At 38.6% G+C, this 25,386-nt stretch overlaps 1 protein-coding gene across 3 annotated transcripts in view; it reads right to left on the bottom strand.

The window, feature by feature from the left end:
- OGT (O-linked N-acetylglucosamine (GlcNAc) transferase) overlaps positions 1-25,386 on the bottom strand; it is a 63,464-nt gene that overhangs the window by 36,011 nt on the left and 2,067 nt on the right. For 2 of the 3 annotated variants that reach the window (XM_080653748.1, XM_080653749.1), the window contains exons 2-14: positions 24,255-24,405; positions 23,204-23,447; positions 13,914-13,982; positions 10,555-10,671; positions 8,011-8,090; positions 7,260-7,455; positions 6,872-7,012; positions 6,188-6,288; positions 5,902-6,055; positions 5,715-5,816; positions 5,352-5,531; positions 4,139-4,297; positions 3,616-3,705 (exon numbers count right to left, since the gene is read on the bottom strand). In XM_080653748.1, the coding sequence (XP_080509874.1) occupies positions 3,616-3,705; positions 4,139-4,297; positions 5,352-5,531; positions 5,715-5,816; positions 5,902-6,055; positions 6,188-6,288; positions 6,872-7,012; positions 7,260-7,455; positions 8,011-8,090; positions 10,555-10,671; positions 13,914-13,982; positions 23,204-23,447; positions 24,255-24,405 (1,784 nt within the window). Of the gene's footprint in view, positions 1-3,615; positions 3,706-4,138; positions 4,298-5,351; positions 5,532-5,714; positions 5,817-5,901; positions 6,056-6,187; positions 6,289-6,871; positions 7,013-7,259; positions 7,456-8,010; positions 8,091-10,554; positions 10,672-13,913; positions 13,983-23,203; positions 23,448-24,254; positions 24,436-25,386 lie in introns of all 3 variants that reach the window. The other variant, XM_080653747.1, reaches the window with a different exon arrangement.

Genomic DNA, 25,386 nt, shown 5'->3' with positions numbered 1-25,386 from the left:
GTGTGTATGATCAGGAATGCCCTTATCTATAAAGCTGCTACCCTCCCACCCATCCCCACCCCTTAACTCCCAGCCCTGAAGGGAAAAGATAAACACCAGCTGCCAGTCTTTTGGTTTTACAACAAGACCTGAACAATGAGAATCCTAAGTACCTTGCCAGTATGGGACTCCCTTTTAGGTTCTTTTAAAAAGGACAATGCCCCTGGCCACCCAGAACCCCATAAATTCAATACCAAAGGCATCAAAATGGACTACTTGCCCCCAAACATAATGTCTCTAATTCAGCCTCTAAATAACGGAGTCATAAAGACCTTTAAGGCTCATTAAACATGGTACTCTATGGAAAAATTTGTCAACTCTATGGAAGAGACCCCTGATTGAGAGAACATTGTGAATGTCTGGAAGGATTACGTCATTGAAAATGCCATTGTCACAGAAAAAGCCACAAAAGCCATCAAGCCTGAAACAATAAATTCCTGCTGGAGAAAACTATGATCAGATGTTGTGCATGATTTCACATGATTCATGACAGAGCCAATCAAGGAAATCATGAAAGATTGTGAATATGGCAAAAAAAAAAAAAAAATGGGGCAGGGGGCTGAAAGATTTCAAGATATGGATATTAGAGAAATTAAACAGCTAATAGGCACCAAACCAGAAGAATTAACAAAAGATGACCTGATAGAGATGAGTGCTTCTGAACCAGTGCCAGAAAACAAACTGACATCAGGCAATCTGGGTTTTAATTATTCAAGACTGCTTTTGACTTCTTTTACAACATGAGCCCTTTTATGATACGGGCACTAAAACTAAAGCAAACAGTGGAAGGGTTAGGCACCATGTAAATTTAACACATTTTTAGCAAAATGAAAAAGAAAAACTGCAGATAGAAATTACAAATGTATTTCTGAAAAATTACAAGTATGCCTGCCTCTCCTACTACCCCTTCTACCTCTACCACTGGAGACAGAGAAACCAACCCATCCTGTTCCTCCTCCACCAGTGCCTACTCAATGTGAATATGAGGATGAAGGCCTTTATGGTTCCACTTCCACTTAATGAATAGTAAATTATCTTGCCATACAGTTAATAATGGCAAGAACTGCATGAGATATTTTTGTGTCATTATCACCTACATATTCATCAACGTAGAACATGGTGTGCAAGATTTGTATGGAAGTGGATAGTCTATCCACAAATAGGTATAAGGTGTGTGATATTTAATATTAAGAATGTATGTTTTCTTACTGTTTTATAACTTTGCTTTCAAAGAATTACATTACCATATTCCTATCAGCCTATAATTAAGGTAAGTGGTTTTTTAATAATGTAACTATGTTTCCAATATTGATATGAATATGACTGTAATACTGCATGCCACAAAAATTTTGTAACTATTCATTTATGAGTATATAGGCTAAGCTACCATGAGGCAATCGTATTGATTACACTAGGCTAAAATAAAGCAATCACACTGCTACTTCTTCATTATCAATGCATAAATCGTTATACCTGTAAATAAGTGTATATTTCTTTTTTACATTATCTTTTCATTTTTGATGTCTAGTGTTAGTAATATATAGAACAGTGTTTTCCATCATGTCAAACAATACTGACGTAGGTTCTGACACAGATGATTCACCTTGTAAACAGACAATGTTATGGTACTGATAAATACAGTACAGTACTATAAATGTATTTTGTCTCCATTATGACTATAAAATTTTATTTTCTCTAGCTTAGTTATTGAAAGAATACAGTATATAATACATATGACATACAAAATATGTTGACTGTCATGTTTGTTATCAGTAACACTTCCCGTCAAAAGTAGGCTATTAGGAGTTAAGTTTTGAGGGAGTCAAAAGTTACACATGGGTTTCAACTGCATGAGGTCAGCATCCCTAACCCCTGCATTGTTCAAAGGTCAACTGTACAAAGGAAAAAAGAGTAGAGTATACTTATAGATTGAATGTATGAATAACAAGGCTCCATAGAGAAGATGGTATTTAAAATGGGACTTAAAAGTTGGATAGGAGTTTGAAGGAGTTGGATAGAATACAATCTCGATAGAGAACAGGATGAATTAAGAACCAGAGTAAAGTGTATGGCAGGTTTAAAAAATGGTGAGCCCTGGCAGGTGCTGCTCAGTGGTCAGAGCATCGGCCACACACCAAAAGGTCACAGGTTCAATTCTCAGTCAAGGGCATATACCTGGGTTGCAGTTAAGATTCCCAGCCACGGTCGTGATCCAGCAGGAGGCAACCAATCGATGTGTCTCTCTCACATTGATGTTTCTTTCTCTCTCTCCCCCCACACACACTCTCTAAAAAGCAATGGGGGGAAAATAGCCTCGGGTGAAGGGAAAAAAATTTTAATAGTGAGTAGATCACTTCCAATTGGTATAGGGCAGTGGTCGGCAAACTGCGGCTCGCAAGCCACATGCGGTTCGCGAGCCATGGTTTACCGCTCTGTTGACTAATGAATTTGCCGACCACTGACCTAGACTCTCGATTTCAATAATTACAGGCTGTTGTTGTTCCTTGTGATTAAGCCCCTATCCCAGTGGTCAGCAAACTCATTAGTCAACAGAGCGGCAAACCGCGGCTCGCGAGCCACATGTGGCTCGTGAGCCGCAGTGTGCCGACCACTGGTATAGGGTATACATAAGGGTGAATGGTAGGTGAAAAGTATTGGCAAACAAGGTTGTGAAGGCCACGTTGAAGAGTTTAGACCAGTCAATAAGCAGTGAGTCTCTTTAGAACTCAGAGGTGGAGGGCAGTATGATTCTCAGTCACTTTCAAAACAACAGCTATCTTGCAAAAGATGTTGGTAAATATTATGCATTAAATGACAAGTCTCACAACCCTCCTGCTAAGACTTCAAAGACTCATATACAAATTACTACATATACTATATATTGGGTATCACACTATTATTCACCAAAGTGGTCAATAAAGTCTATAAAAAAATAACTCTTGTCTACACCCTCAGTAAATTAATTCCCTCTCAGGTTTCAATCTTTTTTTGTCGTTGTTAATCCTCACCTGAGGATAAAGATATTTTTCCCATTGACTTTAGGGAATAGAAGGGAGGGGGAAGGGGAAGGGAGAAAAAGAGAAGAAAGAAACAACAATGTGAGAGTTGCTTCCCATATGATTCTGACCTGGGGGGCCCAGAAATCTAACCTGCAACCCAGGTACTTGCCCTTGTCTGGGAATTGAACCTGTGATCCTTTGGTACGAGGGCTGACACTCTTAACCATTAAGCACACCGGCCAAGGCCAAATGAACCATTTTTAAAATGACCTATTTATTCTTCTTCCAAGCCACCATTTTATTCAATTCATTCAGTTATTAAGTATTGACTGTCACAAGTGCTGATTGAATCCCCAGAAAAGTTTTATGTCCAAGCACAAACATCCTACATTTCATTTGCAACCTCAGCAAAATCCATGCTGATTATAAGGAAATAAGATTAAGGAAATAAGATCAAAGCAATTGCCCATAGGTAGTAGCTGAGGTTAAATACTTGACATGAAAAATACAAGCTATATGCCAATAGTTTTATTCACTATTTGCTCAAGACAAAAAGAAGTGTAAGCATTTCACCTACCTGAGAAAGGTCAATGAAATGATTGGCTTCTGCCATCACCTTCACTCGGAAGTTTGTGCCATCATCAGGGCTCAGGGCATAGCAGAATACCTGAAAGACAGCACACAGCATGTTTAATAACTTTGTGTCCAATCTTTCCAAAAAACACTGGGCTTAACATCTAATGGTAACAATAAAGCCCACTGTGGGATTTGTTTGGTTTATTTTATAAACAATCTAGAGGCCCGGTGCACAGATTCGTGCACTGGTGGGGGGGCGTGGCCTGCAGGGATCAGCCCACTGTGGGAGCGCCACTCAGCTCATCCCAGTCAGCTGAGCGGCTGTGGACTCGCCCTCTAAGCAGCTGCTCCCGCTGTGGACACGCACTGACCACCAGGGGGGCAGCTCCTGCATTGAGCGTCTGCCCCCTGGTGGTCAGCGCACATCATAGTGACTGGTCAACCAGTCGTTCTGGTTGTTACGCCATTCGGTCGCTGGGCTTTTATATATATTGATAGTGACGCTAGGGAAACACTAATCTTACCTCAAATTTATCAGGATTGTGCATGCCTGGAATAGACTGCATAAGGTGAGAAGTAGGATGATTCCCAAAGTCAGAACTCACATATCCTACACGCAGTCGACCATCACTGAGCTTCAAATCCTTTGGATGTTCATATGGTGGTTTATGAAGGACATTAATCTACCAATGGAATCCAATATTTGTTAGAAATTTTCATCTAGAAAAAATCATTAAAAACACACCACCAAATCTGCACCTCACTCCTTTTGGGAATGGTTTACACACAGTACTTCATTTAATTCATATAGCTAGTTCAATGCAACCTTAGCCATTTATATAATATGGTTCATACTTTCACCTGTTCCCTCAGAAACAGCCCGAGCAAATCTAAAATTTATAGGAAGGAGGCAGTGTAGACAGAGCATGACAAACCCTGCATTTTAGAAAATTGTGTAGGGAAGCATTTTAAAAAACAAACAGAATTATACTTTGCAGTCCAATATATTCTGCCAAGCAAATTCTCACCTTTGATCAAGTATGTAGTGCTCTAATTCTCAAAAGTGAGTATAAAATATCAACGATTAAACATTATGGCTTTTTCTTTTATTACTAAAATATTTGGGTGACATGTAATAAATTTATATGTTTCAGGTGTACAATTCTATAATACATCAAGTGTATACTGTATTGTGTGTTCACCACCCAAAGTCAAATCTCCTTCTGTCACTATTTATCCCCCCTTTTACCTTCTTCTACCTTCCCCACCCCCCTTACCATCTGGTAATCACCATACTGTTGCCTATTAGTTAGTGTTTCTTTTGCTTAATCCCTTCACCTATTTCACCCATCCCCCCAATCTCCCTCCCCTCTGACACCTGTCAGTCTGTTCTCTGTATCTATGAGCTCGTTTCTATTTTGCTTGTTTATTTTGTTCATTGGATGGACTTCGAGAATATCATGCTAAGTGAAATCTAATGAACATTACGATTTTCAAATTAAAGGAAAACACCAACAATTTGTTGTACATATTTCATTTAAGAATTCCACCTTGTGGGATGGACTGAGTTCTAACTGAAACAGGACACAACAGAAGGGGCTTCTGGGGTGGCTGACAAAGTTTCATTTCTCAACTTGGGTAGTGTTCACCTTTTGGTAACTCACCAAGCAACACGTGTGATTGATGTAGTTTCTGTATGTGTTTTACAACAAAAAGATTAAAACAAAAGAGGCGCACCTTATCCAAGCAGAGGTTCCCATGCCTCTCAGCAATGGCCTTCCTAAAGCCATGAGAAAGAGGATATAGCATACTATGATGAGGATGCACAGAAGGCAACCTATTCTTCTCTAACTGGTCAGCCACAATGCTGACCAACTTCTTCATTCGCTCATCATAGTCTGTCCAATCACAGACAATCTAGAGGAGGCAAAAAAATAAGTTATACAGAAAACCCTTTTCCAAGATTTAACATTTTATATGTCTTTGGCCTAATGTCAAATAACCTTTTTAAAAAAAACACAGGCTTTGATTAATATGGTCCACAACAATACAAAAGTGATTACAACACGGAAAGCCAATTACTGGCTTGTTATTCTTTACCTGCAGGCAATGAGCCAAGTTGCAATAAGCATCAGGAAAATCAGGTTTAAGTTTCAGAGCAGTGCGGTAAGAAGCTATTGCTTCTGGAATATTTCCCGAATCCTGGAAATAGAGTGAAATGGCTAAATTTTGTCCTAAAATCAAACATTACGTGCTAAGATGTACATATTACAATAAACAGTAGTACCTTATGAATGGAAGCCAGATTGCTATGGGCATCTGCAAATGCAGGGTTAATCTGAATGGCACGGGTATAACACTGCAAGGCTCCCTGGACATCCTGCATCTCCTTTAGGGTGTTTCCCATGTTAGAGTAGGCATCGGCAAAGGTAGGACTGATTCTAAAGAAGAGGATACAGGTTTTATCAAGTACGAACACCTTTAACCCATGTAATGTGAATTTAGTCTGTTATCATTTTAGCACATGCCAAATGCCAAAAATTTAAAAGGAAAAAAGAAAGGCTGTATTTTACCGAATAGCCTCCTTATAATGCATCAGAGCTTCCTGCAGTTTTCCCTGCTGCTGCAGTACACTTGCTAAATTTGAATGGGCAGCAGCAAACTCTGGAAAGACCTATAAAGAGTCAAGAAAATTGAGGTTCAAAAAACCTGCTAAAACAACAGTGATGACTTACCACAGGAACTTTGTTCAAGTCTATATCCCTGCACTTCTCTCCAGCTTCTCCAAGCCTAGTCATACTCCAAAGCCAAGTAGCTCAAATTCTACCTCTTCCTTTATTTTATACCTCTCCTTATTTCAAAACATAATGAGATAGACCTTTCTTCATCTTAGTTTATGATGATCACTCCAGCATCTCTCTCTTCTAAAATCTCTCAGCTCCAAACTCCTACCACACCTACTAACCACTATTACAGCAATCAGGCACTGAAATTATATACTTAGGTGGTAACGTCTCTTGAAATGTAACTTTTTTATTTTTCTGTGCAGATTTCACCTACCCATAAAATAAACTCAATGTAGGGATTTTCTTAAATGTCACACAGGACCTCACTCATACCTTAGGTTTTCAAGTACTGGTTCAATGAATGATTCAACCACTATTTTTACAAAAGAGGTGTTTAACATGGCAAACTTAACAGCCCTCTCTCTACTATCACATTGACAAAATACCCAGCCACACCACCCCTCAACATACTTCTAATGCTTTACGATACAAGCGAACTGCCTCTTCAATATTTCCCTGTTCTCGTTTGATATTGGCTAAGTTATTCAGTGAGTCTGCATGGGTGGGACACAGTCGGAGAGCTGTATTATAACAATCTTCTGCTTCAGCAACCTAGAAAACAAAGCAAACTATTCAAAACCAATACAGAGGAATCATAGAACTACCAATGATATTATTCTAACAATTGCTTAGTTAAGCCTAATGGCTGGTAAAGATTCCAGAAAATATTTTTGTTCTTCTTCCTCTCAACCAAAACTCTGAATGAAAACAATTTATCACCACAATACTTAATACAATGTACAAAAAAAGACTTAATCATACCACATAACAAAGAAATAGACTGAATAAAAATCCTTACACTGCCCTTCTCTTTGAGAGCATTGGCTAGGTTGCAGTAAGCATCAGGGAAATGTGGTTGCAGTTCAATAGCTCGCCTGTAGGTGTCTATTGCCAGATCTATTAGGCCTTGCTCATAGTATACACAAGCCAGGTTGCCGTGCACCACTGCATGATTTGGACTCAAGCTTAGAGCACGAAGGTAAGCTGCCACAGCTCTGTAAATAAAAACACATACACACACAAAATGCGACTAACTTTTAATGGATGCTTTGTTACAATTAATTCATGCTATACTATATATAACTATATCAATTAATTGTAATTAGTTACAATTCATTCATGCTATACTATAGTTAACCTCAAATCAAAATTGCACCTTTATAAAATATATTTTTACACTGGAAAGTTTTCTATAACCACCTAAGAAATAGGCTTTCCTTTGACAACCAAAAAAGTCAGGATTTACTTAGCTTTCTGAATCAGATCAAAGGACTAAGTTAGTCTAAAAGATAACCATTTCAATATTTTTACAATAAATAAAATTTCAACTGAACTCTAAAGTGAGGATAATGGCTTTGTGGAAAGCCAACAATGAAGTCAGGCAACAATACCTATAAATGAAAGGTAACCAGCAGACCTAATCAGGGAAAAGCATTATACTAGAAAAGGAAAATGTATTTCAATGGAAGACTGTCATAATTTCAGTCTAAACTCTCAAGTGTCAATACTACAAAGACTCAAGAAAATTATCAAATAGAACATACTCTCACCTGTCAAAAATCCGTGCCTCTTTCAAGACATTTCCTAAATTGATATAAGCATCCAGAAAATTGGGATCGAGGGTGACAGCCTGAAAGTTACAAGACAGTAGTTACTTAGAGCAAGTTAGGATTTCAGATTCACTTCCCAATTAAGAATTTTTATTGAGAACATTTGAGACCTCTAATTATATTTTCTAGTGCATCAAATCTTATTTATTTTTAAAACCCAATTATTTTAGTACCTACTCATTATTCACTATTCACAAATCTCAATGTTATCAATTAACTTCTCATGTAATATAAAAAAATATACTAGGATATCCTGAAGGGAAAATTTTTTAATTGGGACTACTCCAATTTCATTTTTCTGAATACTTCTAATGGTTGGCCCTATTTTATTAATGATTAATCAGCCTAAATCTTCTAAAAAAATAAAGGCAGGAAGAAGCAGCGAACTCTAACTGAAAAAGAATATATGTATCTCAGTAACTGCAATTATATACTCAGTAAGACCTTAGCAAGCTATGTAATTAGAGGTGTATACTCAGTAAGATACATTACTTAAAGAATAAACTAACCATTAAATGGTTTCATCCAGATAGTTCTGAAGTTGTCTTAAAATATGCCCGATATATCTAGAGCAGTGATTCTCAACCTGGGCAGTATATTAAGAATTCACCTAAAAGGTGCCTGGAGTTCATCACAGGCCAGTTAAATCAGACCCTCTGAGGATAGGGCCAGGACATCCATATCTTTTATAAGCTCCTCGTGTGCAAGCAAGGTAGGGAATCACTAAGCAAGAGAGGTGTAATTAATTGCAAACCTTAACTGAAACACTGAAAAGGTAAAGTTAGTAACTGTGAAAACATTAAAGATTCATAAAGAACACTTCTTTTCACTTAGATGCCAACTATATAGTAAAGTGATGCACTTAACTTAGATTGTCTCTAGTGATAGATGTCCACCCCCAAAAACTCTTAACTTTTTACTATGAAAAATTTCAAACATATACAAAATTAGAGGAATATAACAAACTCCCAGGTCTCTATTACCCAGCTTCAACAATTAATCATGTCCAATCTTCTTTTTAAATTGACTTTAGAGAGGGGGGGAGAGAAACATCAATTTGTTGTTCCACTTATTTATGCATTCATTGGTTGCTTCTTGTATGTACCCTGACTGGGGATCAAACCCACAACCTTAGTGTATCAGGACGATGCTCTAACAATTGAGCTATCTAGCCATGGCTAATCATGTTCAATCTTATTTAGTCTAAATTCCAACCTACCTCTCCCTCTTCCCAGACCACTTTGAAACTAACCCAAGACATATCAGTCCATCTGAAAATATTCCAAAATGTACCTCAAGGACTAGATGGAATACTTTTTCCTCCCAACATAACTGTAATACCAATATCACAACTACAAAACTGACAGTAATTCCTTAATATCAAATATCAATTCATTGGTACAATTCCTTAACAGTTTTGATTCAGGATCCAAATAAGACCCATCCAATTTGTCAACATGACTATGTCAGGTTCTTTTAATCTTTTAAATTAAAGCTTTAATTTAAATATCCATTTTCATTCTTGTAATTGGTTCAAGAAATCAGATCACTGTCCTATACAGCTTCTCATGGATTGGATTTTGCCGATTGCACCCCTACAGTGTACTTTAACATGTTTCTCTGTCCCATGTATTTCCTATAAATTGGTAGTTAAAACTACAAGCTTAATCAGATTTGGGTTCTTTTCTCATTTTGCAAGGCTACTTTCTTAGTGCAATTATTTACTTCCATCACAAGGTACACAATCCGATTGTTTGTCTCTTTTATGCCACTGATAAATTCCTAAATCTATTAATGGTAATACTCTGATTCTATCATTCCTTCTTCACTAATTAGCTGGAATATTTCTATAAACAGAAATTTTCCCATATCAACTACTGGGTACCCTGAGGTCCAGTTCACACAATGGAGAAAGGATGTATGTTTCATTCTTCCCTTTTCAACCAGTTTTCAAAATGAGTTGCTCCTTATCTTCCAAAGGTGACCAATGAATTTCTTCTGAGTAGAATTATGAATTCATGAATTTAAACATATCTGACAAGTTTTAATATATTTCAGTTATTTTTCCTACTGATGCTCAAGTCCCATCTTTAGCCAGTAGGAGCCTCTTCCAGTTGCCTCCTGAGTCTTTTTAGACACAAAGTAATATATCAAAGCTTCCTTGCTTTCTGGTATGACAAGGCACTCTAGATTAATATGTACATTTCTTGCCCTGGGTCTGGAATAGGCCTTTTCACCAAGAAGCCCTGCTTCTTTACAGTAAAGCTGCTTGTATTTTTTAAGGATTTTTTATTACTAAAAATATATTTTCAATGCAAAACTGGAAACTACCATATCACATACCATCCAACAAATGCTATAATACTGTCAGGGAACAAAGATATTGCGTGATTGGTTAAGTAAAGGCATATTATGTAGTTCTATTAAAAACACCTTGCGCACATGAGCACATCATAAATACTAATTATTAATTTAATGACTAACCTTTTCAAAGTGATGAATTGCAAGCCAAATTTCCCCTTGTGCATTGAAAACACAGCCAAGATTACTCCAAGCTACTGCAAAGTTCGGTTGCGTCTCAATTGCTTTCAAATAACATGCCTTAGGAGGGGTTAATGAAAGAAGATGGGAGGGAAAGGAGGTAAAGGGAAAGGGGAAAATTTGTACAGGGAAAAAAAAGATTGGGGGGGGGAGGGAAGAAGGTGATATCATTATTCCTTCTCTGACCAGCCAAAAGTGACCCTGCAGCATAGGCTCGCTTGCGCCAAAACTAATGCGCTGCCACAGCTGGCTGCTCCTGCGCCTGCGCTACCAGAACCCAAGTGCAAACCACCATGTTCAGTTCTGCCAACCAATGACCAACCCTTACAATGGGACTTATCTGGGAAGTCAGTTGCCTTAAGAATCTATGCTAGACTTCTCTTAACTGAGCACCTAAGGGCTTGTTATCTTTTCAAGTGATATCTAGAGGGCGCTTTTAATTAAGGCCAAGCCCCCTGACCCCACCTATTTCCCAAAGTATGTTCTCTGAGGTGTTAATAGGTTTCAATGGAAAAAAGTATTTCATGATCAAATAAATTAGAAAAACAGGTTTCTTTACTATAGGACTTCCCTAAGCCTTTAATAGTATATACAGGGTTTCCTGATCTCAGCTGATCCTAGACCTCTTCTTTCATTTTATTAGTATACTACAAAACACAATTTGGGAAATGCTGCTCTAAACAATAATGTTCTTCTCTAACATCAAAACTATGCTACTGGGGAGAAAAATGTTTTTCTGCCAAGTTAGATATAAACCCAGGGTATAAGTTATATCCTTGCAATGTCCCTATCTCCCAAGAGGGACTGAAGCTGAAACCTCGTATGACAGGATTGCACCTAGGTTGAGGTCCCTGTAATGCGAGCGCAAACATCGCTTGCGCAACCTAACAGCATCGCACTGCGCAATCGCTGCGAACTGCTGTGCTACATAGAACACCCCTAGACGCAGCAAACGGCCAACCAGATCCATTAATCTACTAGACAGGCCCATAGAGAATATTTGTTTAATGAGATTAGTTGGACTTGAGGTATGTTAAAACCCAATTTTATCCAAAAAGGCTACAGAATAGGACTGAGGGAGCCAGTCAATCAGATTACTCATCTAGTCAACCGTTCACAGGGGCTCATTTGCACGCATTGCGCATTAACGCTGCGCAGCCTTTGCGCTACTGCAGGGTCACAGCGCATCATCAGAAGAGCAGAATGCTGCAATCCAAACAAAGAAGAAAAAAGGAAAAAAATGAACAACAAGAAGAGTTAGAAGCTTTTACTAGTAAATTATCTAATAATTTTTAATATCAATTAACTTTTACTTATCTTTGACAGAATTGTGGCTATAATTTAAAACATTCTCTTACATAACTTGCTTGTAAATAAAATTATTTTAAGCTGTTTCTGAAGCCACAAGACAGAAGATTCAGGCATGGAGGCAAATTGTTTTGCTGTGGCAGTTACAAACCCGTTACCATATTTCTCATCATGTGACTTTTCGGTGCGTTCCTTGCTGGAAGAGGAGGAGGTGTGTGTCTGCCCTAGATCCAGGCCTCGAGCTCCCTTCAGCGAGGCACCTTACGCATGGAATAGGAGGTTTCACCCACCTGAAACCTTCTAAATACAATATCAATGGTGAAAAACCAAAAACAAGAGAGAAAATAAAAACAAGATCATTAGTAAAAGTTCAACAAAGCAATTGAAATTCTTTGGATGTCTATTACATATGGGAATGAGGACAGTCTCAAGTCTGTAACATGGGAAACATGCAGAAGGGAGAGGGTTAATCAGGGCTATTGCATACAGCAGGGATTTTTACTGGAAGAAAGGCTCTCCATTTTCTACAAAGACACTTAAATTTGCTTCCATCTACTAGGAATATGCTGGCTTGAATTTTCAAATGCACTGATTACAAAAGAAATACATTGCATTTCACTCAAGAGTATTTTCTTGTTCACTAGTTCTCACAAAAACAGAATAACATTTTTCAAACTAGGTGTCTCCAGAGCTCTGAAATAAAGAAGTCAGCAACCTAAGGCAGGCGCAATGTCTCAGCCTAAACCGATCTCTAAAGCTGCAGTGAAGTGCAATTCATGTTAGCTGTCCGCTTGGTGGGGTAACAATTAATAGGAGCTTATCAAATATTTGTTCTATAAATTACCAATTGGATTTATCAGCTAAGATTGAAATCAATTATAATTCATTTATTAACCTACATAAGGTTAATCCGAAGTGTCAGCAGAATTTATGAGCTATGCACTTAAAACTAGTGCCTTTGAACATGAGATACTAAAAAGCCTTCTCCCTCCCTGGATAAAGCAGGCAAACAGACAGCTACGCTGCGCATACACTCCACGCATTAGCATGCGCGTGGGGCTCAGAGCAACAGGTGGGAGTTTCAGAAGCATTCTGGTTTCTCCCCACTCCTCACCCCTGCAGCGCGGTTGCGTAAGGTGGCTTGTAACAAGACAATTTCATTTATAAATTTAATTTAAAATTATACCAAATGCTTTAATAACCCAACCTGGTGTTCAAATTCATTATTTGGTAACACAGAATGCTAAAAGCCACCTTTCCACTTTGGCAAGTTTTCTTTCGATCAGTCCATTTCCCAAACAAACCAGCTTTGTCCTGACTTTTTTTTTTTGTAAGGAGGTGAGGTAGGGAGGAATAAAAGAAGGAAGAGGGGGAAAAGGTAGACAACTAGGATTGGAAAAGAGGGAAAAAGGAACTTGGTGGAAGGAGTGGGGACAAGAAGGGGCAGGATGTTCCAATTATTAATTTGCAATCATTTTAACAGCCTTTCTTCCACTGTAAAAAGGGTGAGGAAGATGAAGGGAGGAAGGTTAAATAAGATTTTAAATGCCAGTATTACAGGGTAACATTTGGATGAAGTTCTTCTCCACTTACAAGCCACAAAGGACTTAGAAGAGCAGCATTTTCAATGGCACCTGCATCATAAGGAGTCTTGAGCCAAATCACAGGTGCTCTGCTTGTCACCAGCAGGCAAGCCTCAGATTTGAAGGAATGTTATTTATTCCCACAAAAGATCATGTCGGAGCCCATTGTTATAAAGATGATCTAGCTCAGCAGAAAGGCTCCAAGATGTTCAGGTTCTTGCTTTACCCCCAGATTTAGAACAGATATGCCAAAGCCTGGCCCTGCTCTAGTCTGAGGCGATTCATGCTGTCAGTTTTCCTCAGTTTCTTAAGACTGTTTTGTGAAGACAGCTCAATGAAGAGTTGAAGACTTGGCAAAAAGTACAAGTTTTCATAACACTGAGGTTTAAATGTGCTCTATCAAACACCTACCTTGGCTTCTTCCAAGCGACCCAGGGCTTTGAGCAGGTTCCCCAGGTCACTGCGAACACAGTACAAATCCTAGAAACCCAGAGACAGTCATTAATTATACTCTTTCTCAACTAAAAAATATCTTGAAATAACTTTCATGCATCTAGCTTCCAGTCAATTTATTGTCAACTAAAGCTACTGCTTGACAAATATAAGTACAGAACCACAATCCCTCATCCTCAATTTCAAATTCCAAAACGTTCCAAAACTCATTTGATGATTAAGCCTGACAAAAACTGGCACAAATTTACAGAATTTATTGATCCCACTTAAGTGTGAATACTCATATCTTTTGCTGCAGAAATATAAATGTGTTTTACTATAAGATGCTATTCCAGACCCACCTAGGAGTTTTATGTATGGTATTATCTTTCTAAAATCCTAAAAATTCTGATTTTTGAAATACATTTGCTCCCAACAGTTTCAGATAAAAAACTATGGGCCTTACTATAGCTTCTCCTCTCCCCAAATGTCAGTCATGTTAAAAAGAAAATCAGCCTGGTCCATGTGGCTCAGTGGTTGAGTGTTGACCTATAAACCAGGAGGTTATGGTTTGATTCCTGGTCAGAGCACATGCACATGCCTAGGCTGTAGGCTCGATCCCCAGTAGGGGAGTTCAGGAGGCAGCTGATTCTTTCTCATTATTGATGTTTCTCTCTCTCTCTCCCCTTCTCCCTTCCTCTCTCTGAAATCAATAAAAACATTTTTTTAAATCAAATGTTTGCTCAACTATTTTATTCACAGTTATAATGAATCACTCCTATACACTGAGTGGCCAGATTATTATGATCACCCCACAGTACTTCGTTGGGTCACCTTTTGCCTTCAATACTGCAGCAATTCTTCTTAGCATTGACTCCACGAGATGTTGAAAAGTGATGCGAGGAATCTGACACCATGCCTGATGAATAGCACTGTCCAGTTCTGTGAGATTTGTTGGTTGTGGAACCAGGTGCCAGATGGCTCTTTTAACTTCGTCCCACAAATGCTCAATGGGATTGAGATCTGGTGATTGTCGGGGCCACCTAAGCAAGATAAAGTCTCCCTCGTGTTCTTGACACCACTCCTGCACAATACGAGCACCGTCACATGGCACATTGTCTTGTTGGAAGAAGCCATCTCCATTGGGATCCGCCATCAACATGACAGGATGAACTTGATCAGCAACGATACTTAGGTATGTTGTGCTATTCAGACGTTGTTCCACACGAATTAAAGGGCCCAAGTCATGCCAAGAAAACATGCCCCAAACCATAACACTGCCCCCACCAGCTTGAAGGGTTGTCCTCATGCATGTGGGATGCATGCTTTCATGCTGTTTCCGCCAAATTCTCACTCTACCATCTGCATGATGCAACTGGAAACGTGATTCATCGGACCACATGACTTTTATCCAATGCTCGATTGTCCAATCCTTGTGTTCCTGTGCGAATTGGAGACTTTTATCTTGGTAACTGCAGACAGCAAAGGTGTTTGAACAGGCCTTTGGCTTCCATATCCCATACGATGCAGTGTACGGCGAACAGTGCATTCAGAGATCATTTGAGAGGATCCCTGATTAAGATCTGCAGTAATCTGATGCACTGTTGCCCTTCTGTTGTCTTGTACCAGTCTTGCCACTCTCCGTTCTGCCCTAACATTGACTAGTCCAGCCGTGGGCAAACTATGGCCTATGGGCCGGATCCGGCCCATTCAGCTGTTCTATCCGGCCCGCGGAGCCGAAAGAGCAGAGGGTTCTCTTGCTCTCCCCTCCGCTCCTTTACTTTGAATTTATATTAGTTCACACAAACACTCCATCCATGCTTTTGTTCCGGCCCTCCGGTCCAGTTTAAGAACCCATTGTGGCCCTCGAGTCAAAAAGTTTGCCCACCCCTGACTAGTCACTGACGGCCACAATTCGCACGTTCAGACCCAGATTTTCGGCTGACAGTCCAGTCTTTAAACACTTCAACAACATCTGCTCTTGAACATTTAACAGATTCAGCTGTTTTGCTGATACTCGCTCCATGGCTCTGAGCGCCAATAATCATCCCACGTTCAAAGGCTGCTAAATCGCGTTGTTTACCCATATTTTCAGAAAAAAATCACTTCTACTGTCGTGGTAAACAACCTGCTTCCCTATTTATAATGGCCTGGCCCTCTAGCAACTTCAGCATGAAATTATAGCTAATTTGCCTACAAACGTCAGGTGGTCATAATAATCTGACCACTCAGTGTATATTAAATACCAAAAATTTTCCCCAGTAAAAAAAGAGTCTTTAGCCATGATTAGCTATCAGCTAACCTACCCCTATGCTATCAGGCATATTTAGAAACCCTGCCTTCATTTCACTGTTAGAAAAAAGGATTATCCAATCAAAGCTTCAATCCTGGCACCTGCCACTAGATTACTCATTAGTATTAAGTGCCATTAGAGTTGAATGGGTGAATTAATGAGAAGCAGTTGACTCTGCTTTTTATTAGCAGCATAATTGTGTTGCTAGTCATCTGCCTCACCAGTCCATTCATTGTATGAAAAGAAACATCAGAACAGTGAGTTTAAATTTCTATATGTCCTTGTTTGTCTTTGTCAATCAAATCTATCCATCAACAAGCAGAGATACTGGCAATAGGAAGTAGGTTTATCATTCCAAACTGTTCCATGGGTGGAAGAGCCTTAAATTAAATCCTAGAAAGTGAAATTTTGTCAATTGTGTTAAAGTATCATCACATATATCATTCTATATGCAAATGATTAGAATCAAGTGATTAATTTTACTGATACAGTTGTTTATTACCATCCAACAGTTGTTTGTTATCATCCATCAGGTGAACCAAAAATCAGCCAGCAAAGAATAGCTTGCTACAGAACACCCTTATGGTTGGCCATACTGGGTCAGTCCCCTGACCCATCTGTCTGCCCATCAAGCAATGATTGGTGTCTGGGGAGAGAATTGTCTCCAGTGACCTCAAGCACAAAAGGCAGATACTAATTCTCAAAACATTATACATATCATTGATCTTATTACAGACTTATCCTCCCATAATGAGTTTAAGCACTTTTTTTAAATCCTCACCCAAGGACATGTTTTTACTGATTTGAGGGGGGAGGGAGAAAGAGGGAAGGAGGGAGAGGGAAGGAAGGAGGGAGGGAGGGAGAGGGAAGGAGGGAGGGAGGGGGAGAGGGAGGGGAAGAGAGAGGGGAAGAGAGAGGGGAAGAGAGAGGGGAAGAGAGAGGGGAAGAGAGAGGGGAAGAGGGAGGGAGGGAGGGAGGGAGGGAGGGAGGGAGACACATTGATGTGAGAGAAACAGATCAGTTGCCACTCACAAGTGCCCTGACCAGGGCTCAAACCTGCAAACTAGGTATGTGCCCTGGCCAGAAATCAAACCCGCAATTTTTTTTTTCCTGTAGGGGACGATGTTCCAACCGAGGCACCTGACCAGGGCAGTCTAAGAACTTTTTTTAAAATATATTTTATTGATCTTTTACAGAGAGGAAGGGAGAGGGAGAGTTAGAAACATCAATGAGAGAGAAACATTGATCAGCTGCCTCCTGCACACCCCCTACTGGGGATGTGCCCACAACCAAGGTACATGCCCTTGACCAGAATCGAACCTGGGACCCTTCAGTCCACAGGCCGTCGCTCTATCCACTGAGCCAAACTGGTTAGGGCCAGTCTAAGAACTTTTAACCCTATTTACTAGTATACTCTCAGAAGTAACGAATTCTATAACTCCCTATCTACTTTGTATGATTTTCCTCCTAAACTTAAAGGTTATCCTATGTTTTTGCAAACCATGACTAACAATCTGATCTGTTCACACAGGTTCCTACTACACCAGATTACTGTGGTTATATATAGCTTTGGACTTTTACCAATTCCTATGTCTTTTCTGAGTAATAATAATAAATCTTGCAATAATTCTCTAACAATGACCCTAATGGGCTATATATTATAGCCAACTGTTGCATAATTTTACCCTCTAGTTTCTATTAACTCTTGGATAACTGCCATCCACGTCTTAAAAGTGTATCTATCTATATTTAGTTATATCATCTAGATCTGTGGTCGGCAAACTGTGGCTCACGAGCCACATGTGGCTCTTTGGCCCCTTGAGTGTGGCTCTTACACAAAATACCACGGCCTGGTCGAGTCTATTTTGAAGAAATGGCGTTAGAAGAAGTTTAAAAAATTTGGCTCTCAAAAGAAATTTCAATCATTGTACTGTTGATATTTGGCTCTGTTGACTAATGAGTTTGCCGACCACTGATCTAGATCCATCCATCATTAGCACAATAACCATAGTTAAAAATTGATTTTCTTCAAGATTGCTGTAAGATAACCAATAAAGCAGTTTTAGAAAAAGGTAAAACATATCGTATTAAATATAACAGTGAAATCTGATTCTCCCACTTGAGGATCTAAACCTTATGCATGAACAGTTAATTTCTAGAAAAGTCAAGGATACCACTATTCTCCGAAATGTTTAAAACCTAAGACATCAATTCTGCTTCATTTATTAAATCAAAAGTGTCTGCTAAGAGAATACATTTCTCAAACCCAGCCAATTCTATCCATTCCCAGGTTATTATCTCTTATGCAAACCTTTATTCAATTCAATAATATGCCTGGAATTGTAGGGAAAAGAAAACAGAATCTTTACCCTAGACAGGATTGCAATCTTATGTGGAAAGACAAGGCATATTAAACACCCACAAGATAGTAAAGAATTTTAGAGAAATGAATTCAAAAAGAAATCTAAGCTGGGCCTTAAAGGATGAGTAGGACTTTAATGGACAAAGGAGGAGAGCATTGTAGACAAGGGAAAATAGTATGAATGTTAAGGAGATGGAAATGAGTAAAAATGTCCTGCATATCCACCCCTCCTAAGATAGCATCTATTTCCTCCTAGAACCCCACTCCACCCCCACCATTTATATATACATGTACACATTAAGTAAAATCAGGCTGATAAAAACCTACAGTTCTCATACTATCCTTTACCTCTTTGCACACAATATGCCACAATTGCCTAATCTTCACAGCTTCCAACTACACGGTAACATTTAGTCTAGTCCAGTGGTCTGCAAACTCATTAATCAACAGAGCGGCAAAGCTGCATGTGGCTCGCGAGCCGCGGTTTGCCGACCACTGGCCTATCAAATTAAATTCAAACTCCTCAGCCTCTCTACTCATTCTAAATCTTCCAAATGACTTTCCTCTACCTCACTCACTTCGTAATATTTGACTCACCACTTCAGCTAAGGAAGTCTACTGCTATTTACCTTCCTTCCTACAGAATGCTTAGGTTTAAGCACCCACTCAAGAAAATCTTCTGATTAGTACTAACGATAATCATCCAAGGAGCTCACACCTTTTATCTTTTATGGGTCAGATATTCTCTCATAGTATAATCCACAACTTTCCCCCCAACACATCTCCTAACAAAGCACTGCACAAACAATAAGCACTCAAATATTTACTTAATTTTTTTATTAAATTTATTGGAGTGACATTGGTTAATAGGATCATATAAGTTTCAGGTGCAGATTTCTATATTACAAAATCTGTGTTCTACACACCACCCAAGTCAAATCATCTTCCATCACCATATATTAGTTCCCCTTCATCCCCCCTCATCCTCTGGCATGCACCACACTTCTGTTTAAATATGACACTTGCATGGCAAATTTAAACAGCAGAGCAGAGAGGAATAGAAATATATAGTTTGCTACAATGTAGCTAGCAACAATAAAATTAACATGATAGTAACATTTAACATGACTAACACATGATGGTCAGGATGCCTGTAGCTCTCAGTGTTATGCATCCACAGTCAAATAAGAAGCAATGGTTTAACAACCAATAGACTCAGAAACAGCTACTTAGAGCAACTCAGGATTATAGATAGCCATGTTACAAAGGACAATTTTACACATAATTCATAAAAGGGATCACAAGGTATGGGCAGCTTTAGTGAGCCATCATGTGAAAAATCATCAGCTACAATAGCACCTTCATATACAATGGACTAAAATTTTAGTGAAATTATTAAATCATCCAACATTACAAGAGATAATTCAAACTGTAAAAATATAAAACAGCTCTCTTAAAAGTAATTTCTATAATCAAGTTTAAACTAATAACTTCTAAACTGACATACCATTAACTTAAAAAGATAAACACTGCCCTGGCCCATGTTCTCAGTGGTTAGAGCATCAACCCTTATAACAAAGGGTTTTGGGTTCGATTCCAGGTCAAGAGCACATACCTGGGTTGGTTGCAGGTTCAATCCCAGGCCGGGTCTCAGATCTGCATGTGGTAGGCAACCAATTGATGTGTCTCTCTCACATTGATGTTTCTCTGTTTCTTTCTCTCTCTCTCTCTCCCGCCCCAACCTCCCTCTCTTCCCCTCTCCCTCCCCCTCTCCCTCCCCCTCCCTTCATTTCTCCCTCCCTTCTACTCTCTCTAATAAAAGCAATGAAGCCCTAGCTGGTTTGGCTCAGCGTATAGAACAGTTGGTTCAATTCCAGTCACGTGCACATGCCCGGCTTGTGGGCTCAATCCCCATTAGGGGGCATGCAGGAGGCAACCAATCAATGATTCTCTTTCATCATTGATGTTTCTATCTCTCTCTCCCTCTCCCTTCCTCTCTGAAATCAATAAAAATATATTTTTTAAAAATAAAATTTAAATTTAAAAAGCAATGGAAAAAATATCCTCAGGTGTGGATTAACCAAAATAAAAAAAAGGTAAACACTGCTGAAAACAAGTTACCAAGATTACTACTTTTAACATTTTACTTTTGCAAAACCAAAATAACCTGAGTTTCTTCAAGTATTTTCCATAGAATGCCAAATACATCTATGATTCAGGCCAACAATGCATTGCCAACAAGAACACAATTTAGGAACAGACTCAAGATTCTGTCAGTACTGAAATGACAAAGGCATTTGACAGTAAATCTAGTTGAGACTAGATATCTTGAAATGCATTAAAACATGATCACTATGGTATATTTAGGTGAAATCAAGGCAGTTTGCACAATCCCTTTTTCATTCTTACTGGCAAAGACAGAGAAATAAAGCAGCACTTTCCACTGGTAGAAACTGGACCAGATGAGAATGCTTAACTATTCAATGCCTTCCCTCAATGCCTTCAATGGGCAGTCCCATGATTTATTTTAATGCTATATCTTACTTCTCTGGAAGGGCATAATGATAAACTTCCTATGAACAAGTTAGATATTGAAAAGCATGGTTCTGTCTCCCACTTCAGTTTTCCCTCCTCATCATACTCCAGTCTAGTATTCTGTGAGCAGCAAAGCTCTGCTACACATGTAGGTAACTAGAAACCGGAGCCAAGGAGATCAAAGTTCAAGATGTTTGGAGCCACAGCTGTGTAAGAGGGCACACGTGAGCTTACACTCAATAAACAAGTGAAGGGTGAAACCAACCCTGATTAATAAAGAACTTAACTGTGACAACGAGGTGCACAAGTGAGCTCTGAGCCTTGGCAAGAACAGGGTCCAAGCCTTAGTGGCAGCATATACAACAGGGTTCTCCAACATTTTTGGTGGGTAATTAGCCGGATAGTACTGTAATAAAAATTACAAAATGCAGGGGGTGGGAGCTGAGAGTTTTTGTACATGTCAAAGGCAGATACAAATAAAATGCGAATTATCCTTTTAAAAAATTACAAAATGCACTCAAATTTACATATATATGTGTTGAATATCTCTGAAAGAATACATAAGAAATTGGTTTCATTGGCTACCTCCAAGAAGGGTAGGCTGAGAGACTTTTCACTGTATCCATACAAAAAGCAATCAATTTTTAAGACATATTTTTACTGATTTCAGAGAGGAAGGGAAAGGGGGAGTGAGAGAAAAACATCAATGATAAGAGAGAATCATTGACCAGCTGACTCCTGAACAACACTGAGCCCAAAACCCCAGCATGTGCCCTGACTGAACTGTGACCTCCTGATTCATAGGTCAACGCTCAACCACTAACACCAGCTGGGCTGAATAAAAAAAAAATGTAATTTTACACTCTCAAAATTAACTGAAAAATAACTTAATAGATGTCATGAGAAAAAGTGATTTCAGATCTTTGTGCAAACTACTAAATCAAGCTTCAGTTTCCTAACCTGTAAAATAGGGGTTAAGGGAGAGCAGGATATAATCAATGGATTTCAAACTGTGCTCAACTGGGGCTGCCTTGAGGGGTGCATGCCCTCTGGGCACATCATCCCCTTTTTATCTTTTATTTCGTCTCTCTTGAATGTTTGCTTTATTCAGGCTCAGGTTTTAATATCCCCTTCACCACTACTAGCTGTGTAATCCCCCCAAAATTACATAACTCAAGTCTGGATTTTTTAAATTGGTAAAATTGACCATAACCTATTTTGAACACTCACTGTGAGCATTATGTAAGATCAACAACGTCTGATGTCTGAAGTAATTGGCAGTGTCTTGAGCACAGAGTAGAATTTCAATAAATAGTAGCTATAACAGTTCATTATAAACCATTTCCAGGGTTGCTGCAAAACTAAATGTTGACAACATAGCTTGGAAATGTATTCTTAAAATTTTCTGGATTCCTTCCATCCCTCTCTTTATCACTTACTTCTTAAGTTTCTATCTATCTTCTATCCCTAACCACATTAAAAGTTCTGAGGGCAAGTCTTACTCTTGTGTCCCCAGAAAACATCTGCAATTTTCACCAAAAAGAATTTAAGAACTATCCAAAAGCCTGGGGTGTACTATCACCTCAACTCTACCAGTTCTTATTATGCTGAAAGAAAAGAGAATAGGATATTGAGGAAGGAATTTTGCAGCCTAGTTTTCATGTCACTGATCCATATATTGGCATCTTGTTGTAACTATTTTATATTACAGATTAAGGCTCTTCATCCATTATTCCTTGAAAACCAATTAATTGTTGCAAACACCAATCAGAATTTATCCAAATTTAATCAAAACCACCCCAAAAACAATGTCATATGTTCTGTACTATTACAGGCCCTATAAAAATAGAGTTTCTTGCAATAAGGATAATTTTATGCTTTTTAATATAACTTGCTAAACAAATTTTTAAAAACATGATGCAGATCTGATCAAAGCAATTTCACCATTTTGAGTAGACACATTTCTAAACTCTAGACTTTATTCCACACAAAAACCTATTTTAGTGTCTGAGGTATCAAACTATACTTCTTTCTGGGCTTTTGTGAAGGGAAAATAATAACCATTAAAATTGTACTCACAGGATTGTACTGAAGAGCAGATACGTAAGCTTGTACTGCCCCTTCCATGTCACCTGCTGCTACCAATGCGGCTGCCAGGTTAATATAACCATCGATGAAATCGGGCTTGAGGCGCAATGCATGCCGGTAATGCTCAATTGCTTCCTGCAACTGTCCTCTTTCCTTGTACACATTTCCCAAATTCGAATAGGCTTCAGCCAGAAGGGGGTTCTGTTTAATTGCCAGAGTGCTAAAGTGAGCAGATCTAAAAAAGGCGAAAAGTGTTGATGCAGGGGTATGCATGTTAGAGAAAGAAGGTATGGCCCATACACAACTCAAAACAATTTTGAAGACCCTATGCTATTGCTAGTTATGTAACAATAACATTATCTTTAGCGCACAGGAAAATTTTTGGAAATCAACTTTTGAAAAGGTATTCCAGATTTAAAATTGGAATGCTGTTTTTCCTTATAAGATAAAATTCTTACTAGAGTCTTATTACCAAACTGCTGCATTGTAAACCATGATCATTAAGATCAAGAATGAAAATGCTATGTGCTTGAGTCTCACTTTCCATTTGTTAGTACACATCTTTTAATGTCTAAATAAACCAGAATGACAATTAAAAGGATATAAGAACTGATTAATTCAACTGATTATCTAAAGTAGCATATCATAACTTAATGACTGTCTAATAACCTCCTACCACAGCATATACACCATCATTTCCGAGTATTCTGTCCCTCAAGATGATACCTCTTACAAAGTTGAGACTGGAAGGTCAGATGTATACTAAGAATATTTATTACCTGAACAGAGTTAAGAAAGCAGCAGAGTTAGGTGGAAAAATCTAGAAAAGGTCTGTAGTCATACTTATAATATAACCACCATCACAAAAGGAGGGAGAAAAACTGGCAGCTGAGCATGTCACAAGTGGACAAGACAGATGTGCGTTGGTGGCTCAGTTGAAACCCAGTATTGGAAACATTTCAAGTTCAAATATTTAAGTATTATTTTTCAAGCTCAGCACCTAGAGGCAGCAATCACCAGAAGGTACCCCCACATCTCCTACCTGTCCAGCCTTCGACACTGGAAGTGTATAGACGAAAGTAATAAAAGCACACCAGTATTGTCTGGCTCTTGTCTCCAGAGCTGCATGCAGTGTCTCTCAGCTGCCTCAAAATCTCCTGCCTGATATTCTCGATGTGCCAACTCAGCTAACCCTTGGAAGGAAAGCATACGTTTCGTTGGTTCTGGAGAATCATCAAAACATTTGAGGGAAGGAGGGGGGAAAACAAAAAGTTAGAAATGCAAACAAAAAATGTAAAAATATGGTCTATTAAACTTAAAGATGAAAATGCTTGAAACTATGTAAAGCACTAGAGTGTTCTGCAAATTATTTATACTCTCGAATTAACATCAGGTGCAGAAGTGACATTTTAGAATTGATCTATTAACTTTCTTTCCCAGAGTGCATAGAAATATTTGCTTCCAAATAAGATTAAATTTTATGGCTATAAATACTTTGCATTTTTAAGTTACAAATCAGAAGTAGCATCTAAAGATTCACTAAACATTATTCCTTACAGTTAACATATAGAAACAAAATACAAAACATGATTTGCAAGGTCACAACGGCTTAATAATGTCAGAATAACATACTGGGAAACTTAATACTTTCTCCCATGCTTTAGGTGGGATTTCAGGGAGGGGGGAGTATTGGTAACAATCTATCTCTTAACTTGGTGGGGACACAAGATGTGTTTTAAACTCAAAATTTTATTGACATTTTTGTATACTTCACAACTTAATTTGTTTATATTAAGGGCAATACCAGAAAAAAGCATAAGGGGAAAAAAAAACTAAAAGTCAAGGTGCTATTTTTAAAACAGCTGATAAACAAGATGAATTCATCTGTCAAGAGCAAATATATTTAAAGGGGTCATCAAACATTTTAAATAAAGAAACCAAGATCATATTGCTCCTCTACCATCCCATACTCATGATGAAACCAAATTAGCTAAATCCCATCCACGCTGGTTTAACACTGGCATTTTCCAAAGAGCCCTGACATTAAAGGATTAAGACACTGCAAACAACCCTATATAAATCAAGTAGTTACCTAACACTGCAATGATTTTTTTAAAGAATGGGAAAACAAAATATAAAACCATTTGACAAAGTGCAACAGAATGAATAATAAA

Source organism: Plecotus auritus (assembly GCF_963455305.1).
Source record: "Plecotus auritus genome assembly, chromosome: X".
NCBI classification, from domain to species: Eukaryota; Metazoa; Chordata; class Mammalia; order Chiroptera; family Vespertilionidae; genus Plecotus; species Plecotus auritus.
This window is presented reverse-complemented; position numbering and strand designations above follow the sequence as displayed.